Consider the following 21,995-nt stretch of genomic DNA (forward strand, 5'->3'; position numbering starts at 1 on the left):
TATTCTAAAAATAATGAAATTAAATCCAAACAAGCAACACCACTGTTAGCTAGGAAAGCCGGTAGATGCCTACTTCTAGACCTCTGCCAATACTAACCCGAGTGACTTATTCAGTCATTTCCCATCTCTCTCTGCACTGCTTCACCTCTCTGCCCTCATGCAGCATTGCCAAGATGTGAAATTCACAGAGGGGCATCATGTGTACAAACTTCTGCAGGTGCAGTTTAAATCTGGATGTTAGCAATAATCCACACTTCACTAAAACGATGTGTAATTACTAGGCTTATCAGTAGCATAGAAATAATTAAAAACACACTTTGTATACTTGATATATCAGCTGAGCTCAATCTTACCTCTGGGTCAGAGATTGTGGGCTCAAGGCCACTTTAGGACTTGACCACACAATCTAGTCTGACACTTCCAACAACACAGCACCCCCTCAGTACTGTAGTAGAGTTGCTGTCTTTTGGATGAGCTGTTAAACGGTGGCCTTGCCTACCTGTATAGGTGGGCGTTAAAGATCCTATGACACTATTCTAAGAGCAGGGTGTTCTCCAGCTGTTCAGGTCAACATTCCTTGCTTAACCACCACTGCCAAAACAGATTAATTAGTCATTTATCTTATGTGCAGTTTGTGGGACCATGCTGTGCCGAATTGGTTACTACATTTGCCTACAAAGCAGTGACCCATTTCCAAAGTAATTTGTTGGTTGAGAAATAGTTTGGGATGTCTGGAGGACATGATACAAGAGCTATAAAATGCAATGTTCTTTCTTATATACAACTTTAAAAAAAATTTAAATTACAAAATTCTAACAAAACATTGGCAAAAATGAAAGTGCACGGAAATGGCAGTAGCCTTTGACTTGGGTTGGAAATTAGCTGGGAGGTAGAATTCAGAGTGGGGATAGTATGTACTCTGGTAGGATGTTGTAAGTGGTGTTCCCCAGGAATCTCAACTTTTCACCATATTTATTAATGACTTGGATTAAGGAAGAGTTGTATATCCAAGTTTGCAGATGACACTAAGTTAGGAGAGACAGTAAGTAGTGCAGATGGGAGCAGGAAGTTGCAGAGGGTTATAGACAGATTAAGTGCGTGGGCAAAACTGTGGCAAATGGAGTTCAATAAAGTATCTGAAGGAAAAAAAATTGCAGGGCTACGGGGAAAGGGCAGGGGAGTGGGACTAGCTGAGAGTTGTCACAGGCTCGACGGACTGAATGGACTTCTTCCGAGCTGTAACCTTTCTATGATTCTATAATGTGGACAAATGTGAGGTCATCCACTTTGGACCCAAGAAAGATAATTCAGAGCATGGTGAGAAACTAGGAACTGCAGAGGAGCAGAGATATTTGGGAGTCCAAGTACACAAATCATTAAAAGGTAGGAGCCAGGTACAAAAAGCATTAAAAAGGATAATGGAATGTTGGCCTTTATCTCTAGGTGGCTGGAATACAAAATGAAGAATTATTTCAGTCAAATATTTCCCAGCTGGAGAACTGCATTCAGTTTTGGCTACCGCACCTCAGGAAGAATATATTGGCCTTGTAGAGGGTGCAGCGCAGGTTCACCAGAATGACACCAGGGCTAGAGTTAAATTATAAGGGCAGGTTGAATAAACTTGGTTTGTATTCCCTTGAGTATTGAAGATTGAGGGGTGATCTGATCGCAGTGTTTAAAATATTAAAAGGATAGACAGAGAATCTATTTCCTCTGGTGGAGGAATCAAGAACAAGCGAACATAATAAAATTAAAGCTAGGCCATTCAGGAACAAAATCAGGAAGTTTTTCTTACACAAAGGATAGTAGAATAGTAGTAATTTTCTCTCTCTTCACCCTCCTCTCCACCAAAAGGCTGTGGATGCTGGGACAATTGAAGCTTTCAAGACTGAGATAGATTTTTGTTAGGCAAGGGATATGGTGGGTAAATGGCGTTGAGGTGCAGTTCAGCCATGATCTAATTGAATGGATGAGCAGGCTTGAGGGGCTGAACAGCCTATTCCTGTTCCTCAATGGATTTAAACTACCATGTGCTGGATTCACTGTTTTGATAAGACCCATTAATTTAAATGAAAAATTTGAGTCATAAAGCTTTAACAGGTTGTTCGAGTACAAGCGTGGAAAGAAAAATATAAAGGAAAACACAACATAAAAAGGTCTGTTGCACATTTATATCTTTACTACCTACATAGCACTTTCATAGGAAAATAAGAAATAAACATAGTACAGGAAACTTTGTGCTATCCGGCACCGACGGGACCGAGCTGTTGCCATCCCATCAAAACTGCCGGACAAACCAGCGCTAATGTTGAAACATACGGAGATTTTGAGCTTCGCATCTGTCAACAAGCCCTGTTGCTTAGCAACAGCTTCTAAACAGTCGGCCGTACCTTGCACGCGTCTCTGTAGCTTAGCAACAGCTTCAGTGAGACCTTGCAGAGCCTGACTGGTGAAAAAAAAGCAACGAAAAGAAAAAAAACCTAACGAAACGGCTCCTGATTTTTGCCGGTGGCTCGAGCATTCCGGACAGTTAACCTCCGGATAAACCAAAGTTTCCTGTACTTGATGTTTTCTAAGATAAATAACAGTTGTTTGAAGCATTAGACTAGCAATGCTAATGAATCATTAGAAATAATGACAATGTTTGAACTTGTTTCACTCAAAATAACCATTTAACATGATGAAAATACACGTTACACAATTGAGGCACGAAGATAAAATAAATAGGACATTTTTTGGAGAACCTTTCATGTTGAAAGTTTGACTATTGAGCTTTTAAATATCAAAAAAACCCTAATAAATTAACTACAGGGTAATGTTAGGCCTGTAATACAATCTGACTTTAATAGGTGCTTTACTTCTACATAAAACCACATCTCCTTATTTAGAACATGTGTAGCTTTTACTTTTCTGCAATAAATTCCTTTCCTTCATCTGTTTTCACCAAAATTTTGCAGAAGAATATATGGGAATGGAGTAACAGAGGGTTGATGTCTGGTAGAGCAGCTATGCAAAATTGCATTTTAAGTCAGTTTGTTTTTATCTTGCCAGTTTTTTTGGTGGGGGGCATGAGTGTGGACAGACAGACAGACACAGGGAGGTCACATGACAGGATACAGCAGAAAAGGCTGGCATTTGGGGGAGAGATGGCCAGGCCTGTTTGGTAGCGCCAAAAACTACTGGAAGGTTTGCTCACCAGAGCTTTCCAAATAATCCCGATGAAGAAACAAATCATTGCTTCTTGGATCACACGATGTGTAGTAGAACATAAATTACCAGGCAAACACTAAGTAATTTGTTGCATGTAGAGCTTTTAAATTCTACTTTTAATAGACATTTCAACTGCTTTGCTTAAGAATTCAGTTAGTATTTCAAATTGCTTGTTCATGTAGCTGATCACAGAAAAGTTGCAAAATCTGAACACTTCACCACGTCAACTTAAAACAGGAGAAAAGTAACAATTTTACCAAGAATTAAGATACTGCTTTCAAATTCATTCAAACTGCAGCTCAAATGTGATGAGAAGGATACAAAGACACAGAAAACCTCTGTACACTTTTTGATGCACTAAAAATATACACCATCACCCTTTACAGATTTGCCTCAGGCTACACTTGTTATGGGAATCCAATAAACTAAGCAACATCAGTAGCATTGGAGGCATCAGAACTCCATTTGGGGAGGTTTCACCTGGTACTTGCAGATGCTGGATATCTTTTTTTTTTAAGCTGCCGTTGGCAGTAGTTAGGTTCGTGTCCACTATCTTGGGTCTGGACACAGGCAGGCTGAATTCTCAGGATGCTTGTGCAGGTCACTGGTGCATTTTTGTCATTCCTGGCCTGTATAGACCTTTCCCCATCATTACCAATTTGCAAATGCCACTTCGCACAATTATCCATTGTTGCTCAATCTGCTCCTGTGACCCAATGGAAATTGTTCTGTAACATAAATGGGGTATTTGTCTGAGAAACTTAGATTGAAACTTCTTAATTTCTGTTGCATGTGAAAGTGACACCCTTGTTTTCTCACATCTATTTTCTATGGAAGGCACTTTCCACAAGATTACCCTCAAACTGGGAGAGGGGTAATCTGGGCCAAGAACTCTAAATTATTGCAATCATTATGTTTCATAATCGACTAGTGGAAAATGTGTCTGTGGTGGGACAAGATAACATTACCAATCCCTGCCTCAAATTGAAACATTCACTATACTTTTTAAACAATGGTAGATTAGACCATCTACTATATAGATGGATGAACAGAACATCTAAAATGGGTCCTGACTCCAAAGAGAAAGAAAGAGGCTACGAGGTAGAGATATATATAAACACTGGCGCAGAAGGGGCAAAGGATAATAGAAACATAGAAGATAGGAGCAGGAGTAGGCCACAGGTCAATGTTCAAAAATAATTGGGAATCAGGAATGAGTGGTACATGTGTGAATGCACAAAGCATTCAAACCAAAAGTGAAGAGTTAGAAACATTATTAACTATGGAGGGATGTGATATTGGAGCAATAACAGATGTAGCTTTGTTTGGGACAGGACTAAAACCGTTATATTTCTGGTTGTAACATTTTCTGGAGAGATGGCAATGTTCGGCAAGAAAGGATATGGCTTAAATTCACTGGGTAGAAATGTTAGCAAGTAGGCCTACGGATCAGCAGCAGGAAATCTTCAAAATCGAGATGGGTAGATAACATAATATTCTTATAGGAGGGCATTAAAAAATAAAGCACCAGGGATAAATAGAGATTAAAACTAAAATGAAACTGAAAAGGGAGGCACATGATAAAATTAGGGCTAACAATACTAAAGGTGAAAAGGAGATTAGAAAGACTAAAAGAATATGAAAGAAAGGCTTGCAGATAATATAAAAGGAAATAGTAAGGGCTTTCATAAGCATATAAAAAGAAAAAATAGTTAAAGAGGGAGTATAGCTACTCAGGGATTAAGGAGGGACTCCAAGTGTGGAGGATGAAAGTTTGGCAGAGAGATTAAATAAATACAGGAAACTTTCGATTAACTGGCCCCTAAATAACCGGAACGCTCTATCCACCGGCAAAATTCAGGAGTCGGTTCAGGTAACTTTTTTTACTCCATTTATTGCTCTGCAAGGGTGTAGCTGAAGCTGTTGCTAAGCTACAGAGACGCTTGCAACTTGTGCCGATTGTTTTGAAGCTAAGCAACAGGGTTTGTTGCTTTATACGGAGCTGTCAGCTCTCCGTATCTTTTACTATAGCGTTCGGTTGTCCGGCATTGTTGATGAACTGGCACCACATCGGTCCCGTCCGTGCCGGATACCAGAAAGTTTCCTGTATTTAGCTTTTTTTTTACAAATGACAGTGGAAGTGAAAACGTAGGTAAACTAGAGAATATGGAACAATTGTTAGAGATATTTGTAGAAAAAGAATTGGTTCTGAAAAAAACTTAACCAGGATGAATTAGTCACCAGGCCTTTATGACATGCACCCTTGACTGTTGGGAGGTGGCAGAGGCTTTGACCACAGCTGTTCCAATCCTGCTTAAATATGTAAAATTCTGCTGTGGGAGAGAAGCCAATGTAATAGCGTTTGCTCCAGAAAGGAGAGGTGGATAAAACAAGTACGTATTTTAAAACTTACTAGTGGGCCTCCTATGGCGCTGGTCACAGGTGGTCAAATTAAACAGTTTTAAAATAACTCGTGCTTATGCCATGTAAAGCACAATGTATTATTCTGCTGCTAATGTGACCTGGTTCTTTAAGGCCACAAGGTCCAATTGCTGTAAGTAAACACAGCCCAAGGTCAACTTGAGTTTAACTGCTGTTTAGTGAGGGAAGTTTGCAAATTTCCATCTCTGGGTCAAGGGGAGAAAAATAAATAAATTACTACCTTTCTCCTTCTGAAGTATGATGCACACTTTCAAAACTTTTATATGAAATAGGTAGATAGATTGAAGGGAAGACAGTGTTTATCATTATATTGAATTAGATTGATAGTTTCTAACAATTTTTTTTAAAGAGCCAAATGCTGAGTTGGTAAATGGAAATGAAGTAAGTTTGTTGAATGTCTGGACAATTTGATGAAGAGTTTTTCCATTATTGATAGGACATGTTGGTGTTTACAAACTCAGTCAGAGGCAGAACACAGGTCCCATCACATTCATTTTCAAAAGAGAGCTCACAATTTGACAAATAAAAGTCAATCAGAAAAACTGATAAACTTCCATAAAGTATTTTGTAAGCTGTTGAGATAATAAGTTAGCATATACAGATACAAGGAGAGCAGCACAGCATAAATTGCCCAATTTGTTTTAAAAAAGACTGCATGTCATTCTGACTTGACACCCTCTACAATTAATTATATTAACGTTAGATACAAGTTTACAAGGATGACCACAAAACCCAAATATTATATTTAGTGATACAGTGAAGCAAATTTCTCCTACCACAAATATTTTCTACATGCCTAATACACTCTAAATGACCACTTCATACATTGTACAGGTTTAATTATCATTCTGACAGAAGATTCGCAATAGCTTCAGGACATTAGCACAATTTGTGATCTTAAAAGGAGTCTTTTAAACATGTTCAATTCATACATCTGTGTTTTGTATTATAATATTTTAGTAATAAAAATGATGTGAACTCAAACAGCATTACTTCCCTCAAGCTACTCATCTACCTACATAGTATTAAAAGGCACGTACATTTCCGTGGGGGAATCTGGGATTTAAATACTGATGCCCACATCGTAAGGCTATAAGGCCTGAAATGCTATGGGTGTCTAAAAAAAGAAAGCATTTTGCCCATTATCAACCAACAGATTTTTTTGACAAAAACTTAAACATACCGCTTTGCAAACAGTATGCAAAAGGTTATCAAAGAATAATGTGCCATATAATATGCCACAATTAATAGAAGAATTAATCTTTTTTAAAAACTGCCGTGTAACAACAGGACAATCACAAAATTAGCATCACATGATTTTCTCTGAAGGACTTATCAAATCATATTTTAGATTAAAAGATCTTCTGACACTTCAAAATCTAATAGGCAAACCTTAACTGGTTACTTACTTTCTTTAAAAAAAAAATCAAATCCCAGCACAAAAAAAAAATCAGAAAAAGGTGGAAGCACAAAAAGAAACTAAATTGCAACTTTGTGAGCTTCAAAAGGAGTTAAAATAATAAACCAGTGCGGTTAATGCTCCAGTTTACAACATTAAATAATACGGCTGCAGCCCAGTGAGTGAGAATTGCAGGTATTTCATAGATAACCAACGGACAACCAATGTTACGTATACAGGAAACTTTCGATTTACCGGCACCTAAATAATCGGAAATCTCGGTTAACCGGCAAAATTCAGGAGTAGGTTCAGGTAAGTTTTACTTCATATTACTTGCCTTCCTCGATCTGTTGCTGTGCAATTGGGTGTGGCTGCAGCTGTTGCTAAGCTACAGAGACGCTTGGAACTTGTGGCCACTGTTCTGCACCTGTTGCTAAGCAACAGGGTTTGTTGCTTTATACGGAGCGCTCAGCTCTCTGTATCTTTTACTATAGCTCTCGGTTATCAGATTTTTTGCTAACCGGCATCACGCGGTGCCGGATAAAAAAAAGTTTCCTGTAATTTATTTATTTTTCCTTTCCAAAATCTGGATTCTGATCATTTAAAATTAGTCCATGAGTTATGGGAATATTGGAAACAAATACAGCTGGATAATACTAGTTTACATTTGAATAGTCTGAATATTGGTCACTCCATTTACTGTACTCTGCAATGCTGGCAGATTACCACTCTGCATAACAGTTAGCTGTGAAGACCCTGTTGATATGGTGACAGGTGTTCCACTCTGTATTTGCCCAACCCCAGCTGCATGTGTTAACATGTTATTGATGTGACTAGTCATGACTAGGCATGCAGGCACAGAAATTGTAGTCACAATGCTTGTGCTAGGGGTCCCATTTTTTTCCAATGCATTGCTGTCAAGGACTAGCGCTTGTGCACTTGCTGCACCTAACTGTTCAACATTAGCCAAGGTATGCAAGTGAGGCTGCACTGAAATCGGTTGGGGCATGGAGTACAGCTAGCTCATTAAAAGTGGCTGCCATGGAGGCTGCTTGAGTTACCATAGTGATGGAAGGCAGACCAGCTGACCTCCAATCTGAAGTACCAGATGCGTTTTGTGCATGTGCACCGGAGATGTTTCCATGGAGCGTTACTGTATTTTGGTCACTGATTATTTCTGTACAAGATCCTTAGTCGTCTTGTGCTTCTGAAGGGGCAACTTGCTCACAATCAACAAATGCGTGGAGATCTGTTCTTCGAGCATGGCCCTTTTTAGAGCCCTCATCCAAAGTGATAAGGAAGGATTGCCATGGTGCATTCTTGTTATGAACCTGTTAACAATTTTAATTTAAAAAATCAAACATTTGTGACAGTTGTTAAAAGATGATTTAAAGAGTTTAGAACAGCACAGTTCAAATGCACATATGTTTAAAATATTTCATCATGTAAGCATGTAGATCAAAGCACAATATAGCTGAGCTGGAACCTTGCTGAATGTGTTCACACTCTGCCACGTTGCATGTCACTTTCATGTCTATTATAGATTTAAAAGGGAAAATAGAGCAGGAACAGCACAATTACGTTTAGAAAAGTTCCTCACAGTAATAATACAAGTTACCAGTACGCAAGTAACATTCACGCCACACAAGTGCCAGGCAATAACTATCTCGAACAAGTGAGAGACGAACCACCGCCCCATGACATTCAATGGCATTACCATTGCCAAATCCCCCACCATCAACATCCTGGGTGGGGGGGTGGTCACCATTGACCAGAAACTTAACTGGACCAGTCACATTAATACTGTGGCTACAAGAGCAGGTCAGAGGCTAGGTATTCTGTGGCGAGTGTCTCACCTCCTGACTCCCCAAAGTCTTTCCACCATCTACAAGGCACAAGTCAGGAGTGTGATGGAATACTCTCCACTTGCCTGGATGAGTGCAGCTCCAACAACACTCAAGAAGCTCGACACCATCCAGGACAAAGTAATCCACTTGATTGGCACCCCATCCGCCACATTAAACATTCACTCCCTCCACCACCAGCGCACCATGGCTGCAGTATGTACCATCTACAAGATGCACTGCATATACTCACCAAGGCTTCTTTGACAGCACCGCCCAAACCTGCGACCTCTACCACCTAGAAGAACAAGGGCAGCAGGCGCATGGGAACACCATCATCTGCAAATTCCCCTCCAAGTACACACCATCCTGACTTGGAAATATATTGTCGTTCCTGCATCGTCGCTGGGTCAAAATCCTGGAACTCCCTCCCTAACAGCACTATGGTAGTACCTTCACCACACGGACTGCAGCAGTTCAAGAAGGTGGCTCACCACCACCTTCTCAAGGGCAATAAATGCTGGCCTTGCCAGCGACACCAACATCCCAGGAATGAATTTTTAAAAAGTACTGAGAGGTTATAACTATCAGAAATGATTGAACAGGCTGGGATTCTTGTCTCTAGGAAAGAGAAGGCTGAGGGGTGACCTAATACAGGTCTAAGATTATGAAAGGATTTGACAGGGTAGTCATGGAGAAGATGTTGCCACTTGTGGGGATTCTAAAACTAGGGGTCATAAATATAAAATAGTCACTAATAAAGCCAATAAGGAATTCAGGAGAAACTTCTTTACCTAGAGAGTGGTTAGAATTTGGAACTTGTTACCACATGGAGTAGTTGAGGCGAACAGCATATCGATGCATTTAAGGGGAAGCTAGATAAATGCATGAGGGCGAAAGGAATAGAAGGATGTGCTATTAGGGTTAGGTGAAGAAGGAGGAGGAGGCTCATGTGGAGCATAAACACCGGCACAGACCAGTTGAGCCAAATGGCCTGTTTCTGTGTTGTGAATTCTATGCAATACATCTGGTCACTGGATCCATAAACATTTGAGAGTATGAAAAGCAGGTTGAATGTATCTACAAGTCACACTCTCACCATGAAAGTTACCCCTAACTGCATCACTGTCTGCAACAGCAACAAATAATTTGTGTATTACATGAAATCTTGCTTTGACATACCACCTCAGGGAAAATAATTTGAAATAAAAGTTTGGCATTCTATAATTTCTCAGGAATTTCAAAGGCATTTCACATAGTTCTATAAAATTACATGAATTATGGCTAGTGTAAGAATTCGCAATAATTTACAGTTCTGAAGATTAATTTTTTTGATTAAAGAATCCCTGGGCGTTGTGCTTTTAAATTTCCAGGGATAAAAATGGCTGTCACACCACATGGCCGAAGACAAAGGACTTGGAAAGCAGCTTTCTGTGTCTGTAAGTAAGGTTCAATGGAGCTGCCAATCAAAGGGGAGTCCCCACCCCCCCTGCAGCAGGACTATCGATGCCTGTTTACAAAACGTTCTACAATGTTGACTCTAAGATCGAGTGCTTGAAACTGCCAGCATGAACAAAGGAACTTTGTTTGCTAAGCACTCAAGACTGTCAATCAATTGAGGTTCCAGATGACCACAGGACAATGCTTTGTTTACAAAGCAATTGAATGCTATTAGCATTTGCTTGTATATCGAGTGGATACATCTAAACTGCAGAAGAGACTTTTGTATCTTGAATGGGATCCGTTTAAGAACTGAATGGGTTTAAATCACCTAGTATTCTGGACAATAGAGCAGTTGTATTTCCCTTTTGTTTCAGCCCAGGGAGCTCCGGAAGACACATTAACCCAGTCCAACCACTCTGAGTTAGCCAATCACAGCTTTCTCTTGTGTATTGGACCCTTTGGGTGGGAATTTTGCACACAGCCCTTGCAAGGCAGAACAGCAGGACCTCACCAGGTATATAAGATAGCTGCTGAGAAGCTATCACTCTCTTTTACTTCCTGGGACCAGAGGTGAGCAGGGTGTTCTGACTCCTCAGCAAGGCAACCTAGCAGGAGTTCGGGGGTGGTGATTTGAGGGTAATTGCTAAGATTGTTTAAGTAAAATTGGAGCCATTTTATCCCTCGTTTTTGCCATCTGCAACCCCGTTATATAGTTTTACTGTAATTACTGTGTTCGTGTGGTATAGTTTTAAACTTTTGATTGTAGTTTATTTAGGTAATAAAACTTGATTTTTCTCTCATCCAAACCACTTGTCCGTTTTAATATCATTAATTATAAGTTCCTCCACTCAGAACTGAAGGAGGGGTAGCGATTCGAAACCGCTGTTTGTAAATTGGTTTGGAGTGCAGCAGCAAAAGGCTGCTGACCAGGTGAATTATCGTAAACCAGGTAAAAGGTTGGAATTGGTCAGAGCTCAGAGGCAAAGGCTGCTGGCCAGGTAAATTACCATAATCCAGTTAAAAAATGCCCCCCTTACACTAGGGCAATGATTTAATGCAACAAAATTAGCAAAAATCATGAGATGGTGTGGGGGGAATGTGGCACTCGCAAGGTATATTTGTGTTCCAGTTGTTGGTTGGGATCAGTTACGGAGCAAAGTGGAGTGTGTTGAGTCTGTAAGACCATCTAGGGAAAGACTAACTGTTATAGTAGCTAGTCTTATAGCAGGCACTTTCTTCAATTCTACACCTCAGTACTTTGATTGAGACTCTAATTTTAAACAATGTCAGTGAACAGAGTTTTTGCCAGGTGTAAAACTAACTGTTACATTAAGCTGTTGGAAACTTCATTCCATGTTAAATGGACTGAGAGACAGAGTACTGCAACTTAAAACAAACTCATTAAAATTAAAATGCCGGTGAGGAAAGAAACTGATAGTGAAGTTTTACAGTCAGAAGAAAGTTGCAGGATTCAGTACAGGCCACTTGCCCTAATTAAAGCAGAATTCTTCACAACTTAGAACCACTGTTTGAACACTGAAAAAGCCTGTGTCAATGTTGTTTTTATAAAGAAACTTCAATTATAAATTAAATAGCCTACTGAACAGAAACTGCAGCACCATTCTAATACTAGGAAAGATTGCTATGGTGAACAGTAAAGGTTTCTGTTTTTATGCCTTAAACATTGTTCAAAGACTTTTTAATTTTACATTTCAGAGACAAATAATCATTTAAAAAAATAAATTAATACAATTCCTACTGCTTTCTATGCATGAATGTGCTTCTCCTATATCGCTTCTTTCTTCATTTTCTTCTTACAGCTTCCAGTTTTATCGCAACATTAATTTCCACAACACAAATGATTTCCAGTGGCATTGTTGCTGGAGAGTGTACACAATGGGATCTGCCCAACATTGGCAGCACAAATAATCGGTTGCGAGAGTACAAATATACAGAGGTCCAAGGTTGCATGGGTGCAGAAACCCAAAATGTGAGAAGGGCAAAAATTGCACATGGATATCAAAATAACAGCAGAGAAGTACAGATTCAGCCTGCTGTGAGGACCAAAGAGAAGAACAGTATCTCAGCAAATGGAGCAACAGACAAGTTTACAGAGACAACTTCCATTATAAATGTGGACACAGGAATTTATAGTGGAAAAGTTCACCTGAAGTGCATGCAGACACAAGATTTTAAATATAGAGAGTGAGAGATCATCACAAGAAATTTTAAGATATATATTTGCACACTAGCATGTTTGCGATAAAGTCTCAATCTGTTGGGGGTTAATGCATTTGTCAGTGTTTGTAATTTGACTGTGTGGGGAAAACTGATTGTTTTGGGGGAAAAAAAATAGGGCTACGACATGGCAGATATGATTGCAATTACATTAGGAAATGGGAGCACCCAACTTCAGGTATGCTAGAATCCCCTTTGCTTCGCAAATTTCACTTGTAAAGCAGATTACTCTGGAAACAGGAAAGTGCTCATCTGCAAATGATAGTTTAAAGCATCACACAGATCTATTATGTGGAATAATTCAGATACTCACTGAAGCATGTCTTCTGAGTGTAGATTTTTCAGTAAATGTCCTCCCACATGCACTGCACATAAAAGGTTTCTCTCCTGAATGTATGCGATAGTGGCGTTGCAGAGCATTCAGCTGTGTGAATTGTTTGCCGCACTGGTCACAGTAATAGGGCCTCTCACCTGAAAAAGACGCAGTAAATTACTGGACGCTAAAACAGAACACTACTTGCCTCAGCATTTGAAAACGTCAAACATTTCATGCTAGCAGCATTATAATGTTCAAATTAAAGCTCTTCCCTTAGAGAGTAGTGTGAAATAGTGGGAGGAATCGCAGGCTGATTAACAGTCGGACAGGCCGTGACGTGAACACTCCTTCCATGGCCAATGCGCCCAGGTGGTGGTCACGTATAACTTCAGAATTGTACATCCAGTGCCATTTTTTTTTTCCTCCTCCTGTCTTAAGGTGTGGACCACTCGCACCAAAAGCCCTTTGGCAACTCATTCCAGTGGCTATTTTCCATGTTTGGAGTTGGCAGTGGGTGGCACAGCTGAGTCAGATCTATTGTAAGCTGACATACACTTTCCAGCAGAGATAATTAACAGGCAAAGGTCCTTGATACATACTCTCCAGCTCAGGAAATTATTTCAAAATTCAGTTTAGTAAATTAATGTTAAAGATATCTAATACCAATAACAGAATCACGTTTGGACATTAAGAACCATTCTTCCCACACCTCTCCTCACCAAAAGTAAGGTATTTCTTTCCCCCAAAGCTTTGTAAAGCTTTAAATCCTTGATTTGTAATGCCATTTGTTTTAATACAGCTGCTCCAGGCTATTGCTAAATTTTGTATCTTTAGAAAATCTTTATTAAAGCAAGTTCAGGTTTAGTGCTTGGCTTTTAAGTAAACACTGAAATGAGGCATGTTTTTTGGCCCACTGAGCTTTCATAATGAAAGAAAGTTAGAACAAAAATCGTATCACACCTGTGTGAACTCTAAGGTGTTGGTGAAGAGAATTTCTCTGTGCGAAAGCTCGATAACAGATCTCACATACAAATGGCTTTGATCCAGTGTGGATTCTATTGTGATGTTTCAGATTCTCCTTTGAAGCAAAACTCTTGCCACATGTTTCACACATAAAGGGTCTTTCACCTGCAAGATAAAAGTCAAATTAATACAACTGCATAAACTATCTTGAAAATTTGGGGGTCAGTGATCATGAACAGTAGTGACTATTCTATGTAGGGGTAGGCCATTCAGCCCCTCGAGCCGGGTCCACCATTCAACCGATTCATGGCTGATCTGTAGCCTAACTTCATCCACCCACCTTGGCTCCATATCCCTCAATATCTTTGGCTAGCAAAAATCTATCGATCTCAGATTAAAAATTGAGCTAACATCTACTACTTTTTGTGGGAGAGTTTTCCACACTTCTACTACCCTTTGCATGAAGAAATGGTTCCTAACTTCTCTCCTGACTGGTTTGGCGCTGATTTTAAGGTTATGTCCCCTTGTCCTAAACTCCCTCACCAGCAGAAAGTTTCTCTCTTTCTACCCTATCAATTCCTTTCAAAATCCTAAGTACTTTAATCAAATCACCCGCTAACCTTCTATATTCCAGGGAATACAAACTTAGTTTATGTAACCTCTCCTCATAATCTAACCCTTGGAGCCCTGGTAACATTCTGGTGATTCTGCGCTGCACTCCTTCCAAGGCCAATATATCCTTCCTAAGGTGCGGTACCCAGAACTGTACACAGAATTCCAGATGTGGTCCAATCAGGGCTTAGTATAACTGTAGCAACACTTCCTCCCCTTTATATTCCCCTTTGTAGAACAAAAAGATAAAGAGAAACTGTAATTGCTGAAATTCCAAAATAAAAACAAACATTCTGGAAATACATAAAGGTCACTCAGCATCTGAAAGGGAAAGACCGGTTAACTTAAATCAGTAATGGCATAAACTGCTAGAACCGATCCACACATGTGGATCAACAGAACTGAGAACGGGAGAACAAAAATGATAATGGGCTCGTCTAAAGAGCAGTTTAATGAATTACTGACAACTGAGTATACAAAGGTTATGCCTACATAGACCTGACACATTTGCAATGTTAAATCATTGTGGAGAAAGTGTTCTTTTTATGCTTTTTTATCTATTCTGTCAAAGCTGCTTTTTGACAGTACTGTGCAAATATTGCTTAAAGGGTGTAGATTTGCAGAAAGCTTTTATTCCATTAGGTTCCAAACATTTGTACAAGATAACATATCAGTGTTGAGAATCTCCAGATAAAGATGAGTAACAGAATCAAGATGTTCTTAGACAATGTACTAGCCCTGGGGATGCCATATGTTTGGTCAGTTTAAACACCGAGGTTGAGGGCTCAGCTTCTGCCCACATGTGGTTTACAAACATCCAATGTTCCATTAGGTATAGGTAGTTTGCACATGCTGCAGTTTAGAAGCTGATGCACAAAAACAGAAGCTCAACTTTCAAGTTTGAATTCAGCCACATGAATAGTTTCATGGTCACCACTACTAGCTTTTTATTCCAGATTTATTTAATTAATTGAATTAAAATTCCCCAGCTATTGTGGATTTGAACTCACGTCTCATGAATCATTAGTCCAGGCCTCTGGATTACTAGTCCAGTAACTTAACCACTATGCTACCGTACCTGGCCTAAACTGTTAACATTCTTGCCCATACTATCTCTTCTCAGTTCAAATGGTGCTGCCACATTTTTTCCACTGTTAAAGCTGTCTTCAAGATCAGTTCTCTCTTGCAAGCCAAATATTTATTTTCCTTTCTCTGCTCAGAAAAAGCTTGTCTGATAGGAGATTCCCCCTTCAACCTTTCTTGTCTCTCTCTCTATTTTATCACGACTATTGATCAGTGCTTCTCTAAATTGCTCTAAGCTGCAAATATGTTGTCTTACTCTCTCGTCATCCTCCCTTAAATTAAATCAAGATCCATTTCTTCTCAGGACTTCAAAGCTCACTTCCCCTCAGTCTTTTCGCTTTTAAAACTCATCACGACTACTTGCAGACGACACAAAGCTGGGTGGGAGTGTGTGCTGTAAGGAGGATGCCGAGAAACTCCAGTATGATTTGGACAGGTTGGGTGATTGGGCAGAAGCATGGCAGATGCAGTATAATGTGGATAAATGCGAGGTTGTCCACTTTGGTGGCAAAAACAGGAAGGCAGATTATTATCTGAATGGCAATAGATTGGGAGAAGGGGACGTGCAACGAAACCTGGGTGTCCTTGTGCACCAGTCGCTGAAGGTAAGCATGCAGGTGCAGCAGGCTGTTAAGGCAAATGGTTATGTTGGCCTTCGTAGCGAGAGGGTTCGAGTACAGGAACAAGGATGTCTTGATGCAGTTGTACAGGGCCTTGGTGCGACCACACCTGGAGTATTGTGTGCAATTTGTCGCCTTATCTGAGGAAGGATGTTCTTGCCATGGAAGGAGTTCAGCGAAGATTCACCAGGCTGATACCTGGGATGGCAGGAATGACGTATGAGGAGAGATTGGGTCGATTGGGCTTGTACTCGCTGGAGTTTAGAAGAATGAGAGGTGATCTCATTGAAACTTATAAAATTCTGACAGGACTGGACAGACTAGATGCAGGAAGGATGTTCCCGATGGTCGGGGAGTCCAGAACCAGGGGACATAGTCTAAGGATAAAGGGTAGGCCATTTAGGACAGAAATGAGGAGGAATTTCTTCATCCAGAGAGTGGTGAACCTGTGGAACTCTCTACCACAGAAGGCGGTGGAGGCCAGTTCATTAAATATATTCAAGGAGGAGTTGGATATCTTTCTTAAGGCTAAAGGGATCAAGGGGTATGGGGAGAAAGCAGGGACCGGGTACTGAATTTGGATGATCAGCCATGATCGCATTGAATGGCGGAGCAGGCTCGAGGGGCCGAATGGCCTACTCCTGCTCCTATCTTCTATGTTTCTATGACTATTTGTGGATTTCCTTTTTGGCTTGTCACTGTCACAACCCAATTTGATTTACTCATGTATAATTTTATGACCTCTTCAATGGAGTTGCCACAATCAAACCCTTTTATAACCAGTTCAGCCTCGGCTCTTGTGCATCCATTTCCAAGCCATCAGATGCACAAACTATGCACGCCATGCCACTAAATACTGGCATTGACACATGTGGAAAGAAGCATAATTCACAATTACTAAAACCTTGAACTCAGTGCCAACAATGATCAACCAGCTGCAATTACCCCCAAGAACAGGCCAAATTAATTAATTTCCCAGAAAATCCTGGCTCTATGATTTATTTATGAAAAACTTCTCCACAAACTGTAGAGCTGCACAAACACTCAGAAACTTTAATGGAATACTAGCAGCTCCCAAATTTCTGGAACTACCCAGAAAAGCAGCAGCTACAATTACTTTTCAGTTTGTTATTTACACACAAACACCCTTGGCCCCTTTTGGGATTTTTGCAAACTCTATAAACATTAAAAAGGTCTCTTCAGGACTTGCTCTGTGACTCAACAAGTTGATCACGTGAGTAACTAAGCCATACAAGATGAGGAAAGTTCCAATTTCAATTTCTGCGATCTCAGTCAGCACAACAGCTGGATGAGGTAAGGGGAGAAAAATTGGCCACAGTTTTGCTCCTGACTGCTATCCAGTGACCTCTACTGGAAGTGTGGACATGAGGTATGGTTAGGTTTGGGCTCAGCTGCTATGCGCTCCTGAGGTAAAATAGCTTGTGGACACTCACATGAATAATGAGTGCTGTAGTAAGAAAATAAGAGGAGAAAATTAGTGAGAAAATAAAGTATTTGAGTTAAAGGTGGTTACATCTGTGTAAATCTAATTTAAGGAATAGATGAACTATACTTTCTTGTGGAAAAACGGCTGTAGTTTATTAAAGTTTGTTCCTTGAGATATTTAGTGTTACTTTAACACTAATATTTTTCTGCATCTGTACAAGATTGTCAAAACAACCAATATAACTTTCCCCACAGCATGATTTAATACTGCAAAATGCAACAGAGTGTTTAGACACATCTTTGCAAGGTTATATTTTCACTCCATTTTCACTAACATTGCCATACTCTTGAGAAACTTACTCAATATCTCTTGTGTCTGGGGACTTCCCTTTCAAAAGTCAAACTACTTACGGGCTACTGGTGCTGATACAACATCCTACCAGCCATTGTTGGTCAGGTTAAGGTCATTCTGGAGACAGATCAAGCAGTCTCATATTGGCCCAGAAATTCGGGTCGGAGGCTTCCCGCGGGTGCAAGCCTCCGACCTGCACTTACCTAGCGCGCCGGCCATTGTGCTGTGGGCCCACATGGTATTCCGATCCTGGGCCTCCTCCAACTGCCGGCGCGCAGTGCTTGCGTATCCCGGGGCGCAGTTAGTTCGAAGCGTCCCCTGGGATCACGTGGGCCATGGAGGGCTAATGGTAGCAGGGAATGCCCATTCATAAATTTGACAGGAAGAGCTGTCAAAACTATAAATACAAATCAGCCCCAAAACATAACTAAAACTTCAAATAATTTTTTTTTTTTTTTTTTTTTAAATCACATTTTTAAAATAACTATAAATTACATAAAATAACTATTTTAAACAATAATTTAAATGTTTCAAAAATATTAATTAGTTTCTAACGGGGCTAAAAATAAACTTACCTTTCTTTAAAGTATTTAAAAATAATAAACCTGTGGAGAAAATGTTTTAATTTTACTTAATTCACCACTTACACCTTGTTAAAAGCAGGCCTTGCGACTGCTTTTTAAAAGTGTAACTCCTGGAGACTTACCCTCCCGGAGAAAGCTGCAAAAAAAACGTAAGTTCCAGGCGCACGCGCTGCCTCTCCGGCGCACGCGTTCGACCCGTGAACCCCTTCCTTTAAGGGAACGGAAGTTCCGGTTTCCCACGAAACCGGCACTTTCGTTGGGCCTACGCGCGAGTACCCAGCGTGTACTCACCCGTGGGGACCCGAAGTTCTGGGCCACTTATTATCATCCTCTACACACCAATTTCTATGATCCTCGTGATTCTTTTATTCTTTATTACTACTTTCTGTTTTGATTCAATTTTCCCCCCTCTTTCAAACATGTTGCTGTTTGCTGTGGTACAGGTCCAAGCTGTTTTCATTACTGTAGATAATTCCAAATATTTGCAAATAAGCTATGAGACATGGCTGAATCACAACTCTGGATTTACATTGTACAGTACATATTGCTTCAGGCTGTACTGCAGTTATACAAAAAAAAAAATCAGAAAAATACAAAATAATTACCTGTATGAGATCTCTTGTGATATATCAACATATGATTCTGTGTGAACCTGGCACCACATTCATCACAGGCAAATGGCCTTTCACCAGTATGCACCCTTGAGTGTGTGTACAAGAGAGAGAAAGAGAAAAGTCTTGATATACTGTGGTCCACAAACATTCTAAATATTTAAAGATAAAACTACAAATACTGCACATTAGACTTCAAATGAACTAGATTGAATTCTAAATCGTAAGAGGCTTTTCTAATGCTGCATGCACTATAGTTACTACTCAGGACTTCAAAACATCCAGTGACATTTAGCTGTCATTTACTTTTCTAATACTGAAATTAGGTAGTCCATTAGTAACTCTTTCTGAAGAATTCTCAATTTTCAAATGGGTATCTCCAGCTGTTTTTCTCCTTTTAGTGGAAAATGACTAAACAGATGTTAATTATAGTGACTTTTACAACCATCAGTCTAAAAAAAAATCAAATGACAAAACACATATCAACTAAGCCTTTGCCTTGCTTCTTCCCCAATCGCATTACCTAAACAGAAAGGGCAGACAAGAAAGCAGCATGCCCTATACCACTATCCGCTGGAATTCACTCCTAAAACAACTTTGTCTTGCTACCTTCCTCTCCGCTTTCAAAAGTCGCCTTAAACCCCACCTCTATGATGTGCTTTGGGTCTTTTCCCCTTCTAATTGTCCATCTTTTCCTGCTTAGTATCCACGTCTTTGCATCTGACATTATTTTATGGGAGGAACATTATATAAGTGCAAGTCGGCATCAATGCTGGTTTCTAACTGGGTGTGAGGTTTCAAAAAGTAGCCAAGGTCTACTTGCCCTTCAATTTTCTGTTCTTTCCTGGGAAAAACATCGGGTCTACAGTACAGAACTTCATCAATGCCCTGGGATTGGCAAAGGTAGAACGGTAGGCATAAAGTTGTCTTATCATGTGTGTGTTAAAGTGCACGTTCATTTTATTTTGGGTAATAAATCACCTTTTTTCAGTCTGAGATAGAGAGAAATGAGAATTCTATGGAACATATACGTTCAAAGAACAGAAAGCATAGTTCTCTAAACAGATTGTATAATCAAGGATAACTGCTATTATGTTTATTTTTATGTTGACTGATTACTCCTTCAACCTCACTCATAGCACTGCAAGCCACAAGGTAATATTTTGAACAGTTTTGTAATTATTAGAAAGTTAGATTATACTACTGTAACAAGGGTAAGACAGACGAAATAACTTCTACACTATCTCAGATCCAGATAATAAAATGGCATAACTAACTGAAGTGATAAAAGTGCATACTATATAGTTATATACTGTACATTTGTACCTCAAGTGCACCTTCAGTGCAGATGGCTGAGAAAACTTGGCATGGCATTCAGTGCACTCATAAGGTTTATCTCCGGTGTGCGTCCTTTCATGGAGCCTCAAGGCAGTTTTGGAACTCAGTCCTTTACCACATTGCAAGCATAAATGGCGTTCTCCACCACCCTCATGAACCTGAAGGTTATGCCGCTTCACGTCCTTTTTCTTTTTAAACTTTTTACCACAAAGCGAGCACGGGAAGCGGCGTTCTTCAACATGGACATATCTTTGGTGGCTTTTTAAGTTGCACCAATTAGCAAATGTCTGGTTGCAAGTTTCACAGCGGTAAATGATTTCTGGTGTAATACCATGATTCTGCTCTATGTGTTTCAAGTAGCTTTTCTCATACTGAAAATCTCTCTCACATTTGTCACAGTTGAAGTTTCCACCTCTTCTCTTCTCATTCTCATCGGGGGTCTTTTTAGTATCCTCATCCAATTCAAAATCACTATCATCACTCTCTGCTGCTTCTTCCTCGTCTTCATCATCATCCCCCTCCATCATCTCATCTTCATCATCTGGCTCTTCAACTATTTCTGTAGTTGTTTCCTTCTTGACTTGTTCTTCAATATCTTGGCTTCCACTGGCTCGCTTGGTCTTTACACTTAAAGGTTTCCCCACTTTCTTTTCCTTTTCTGACTTTTCCCATCCTTTGGCTCTGGTGGTTGCCGGCACTACTTTAAAAGCACTCTCATGAACTTTCTCTTCATCTGAAACATCTTGCGCAGAGGATACTCTGCGATTGTGTGCTGTTGAAGGAATCACTGATGTGTTCTGAGAAGAAACTGAAATAGGATCACTGTCCTGTTTATTGCCTTTAATTCCCTCTACTCCATGGGAATCAGCCAAATTGTCCAAGTCCATCAGAGCTGACTCAAGTATCTGTGTTTTTACCTGACTGCAGACTTCTGCCAGCTCCCTGCACTTCAATTTCTCTGCAATCTCTTGTAATCTTTGTACCCTCTCAGCCTCAACCTCCACTTTTGCAGTATATACAAAATCCAGAAAAGAGGCAAAGTCTGCTGTGTAAATATCTTGCAAAGTAACAATAGTAATCTTAGTGTTCACCATTTCATTAAGGAATAGCTCCTTAAAGTAACTGCTGGCAGCAGCCAACACAGCTTTGTGAGCAACAAATTCCTCTTTGTTGCCCTGGTGCTCTATCTGCACAGTCACATCACAGAAGTAGCATAAGATGCGGAGTTTGTGCATCTCATCCAACAGGTTTTTAGGGGCTGCCTTTGACTCCAGAACAACTTGATTGCTTACCATCTTCCTTTATTTTGTTCAACCCCTGCAACATAAAAAATTATACAAAGTCAAGCTCAACAATTATGTTCATGGCTTGCATTACAAATTCTGAATTTAGATGGCAAACGATCAATATTATGAAAAATGGATTAAATAAATACAATTTTTTTTAAAGTTTGGGGAAAAAAAATTAACTTGTATATTGTGCAACCTTTTCATT

At 39.9% G+C, this 21,995-nt stretch overlaps 2 protein-coding genes across 8 annotated transcripts in view; both read right to left on the minus strand.

Annotated features, from left to right (window-relative positions):
- LOC147121470 (GDNF-inducible zinc finger protein 1-like) overlaps nucleotides 1-20,567 on the minus strand; it is a 90,494-nt gene extending 69,927 nt beyond the window's left edge. Inside the window, exon 1 of the mRNA XM_085981732.1 lies at nucleotides 20,490-20,567. The gene's annotated coding sequence lies outside the window, so the exon portion shown is untranslated. The remainder of the gene's footprint in view (nucleotides 1-20,489) is intronic.
- The window catches only part of gzf1 (GDNF-inducible zinc finger protein 1), a 38,459-nt gene that overhangs the window by 7,695 nt on the left and 8,769 nt on the right, over nucleotides 1-21,995 (minus strand). Inside the window, exons 4-9 of one of the 7 annotated variants that reach the window (XR_015077554.1) lie at nucleotides 20,490-21,818; nucleotides 19,158-19,252; nucleotides 13,853-14,020; nucleotides 12,890-13,047; nucleotides 8,141-8,382; nucleotides 3,292-3,938 (exon numbers count right to left, since the gene is read on the minus strand). Coding sequence is in view for 5 of the 7 variants with exons in the window: in XM_085981743.1 (XP_085837869.1) it covers nucleotides 12,168-12,392; nucleotides 12,890-13,047; nucleotides 13,853-14,020; nucleotides 19,158-19,252; nucleotides 20,490-21,796 (1,953 nt within the window). In the remaining 2 variants the exon portion in view is untranslated. Of the gene's footprint in view, nucleotides 1-14; nucleotides 212-3,291; nucleotides 3,939-6,126; nucleotides 8,383-11,765; nucleotides 12,393-12,889; nucleotides 13,048-13,852; nucleotides 14,021-19,157; nucleotides 19,253-20,489; nucleotides 21,819-21,995 lie in introns of those variants that run through there. The other 6 variants (XR_015077553.1, XM_085981745.1, XM_085981746.1 and 3 more) reach the window with 6 other exon arrangements.

This window comes from Somniosus microcephalus, chromosome 3 (assembly GCF_052327205.1).
Source record: "Somniosus microcephalus isolate GS21.2 chromosome 3, FLI_Smic_1.0, whole genome shotgun sequence".
NCBI classification, from domain to species: Eukaryota; Metazoa; Chordata; class Chondrichthyes; order Squaliformes; family Somniosidae; genus Somniosus; species Somniosus microcephalus.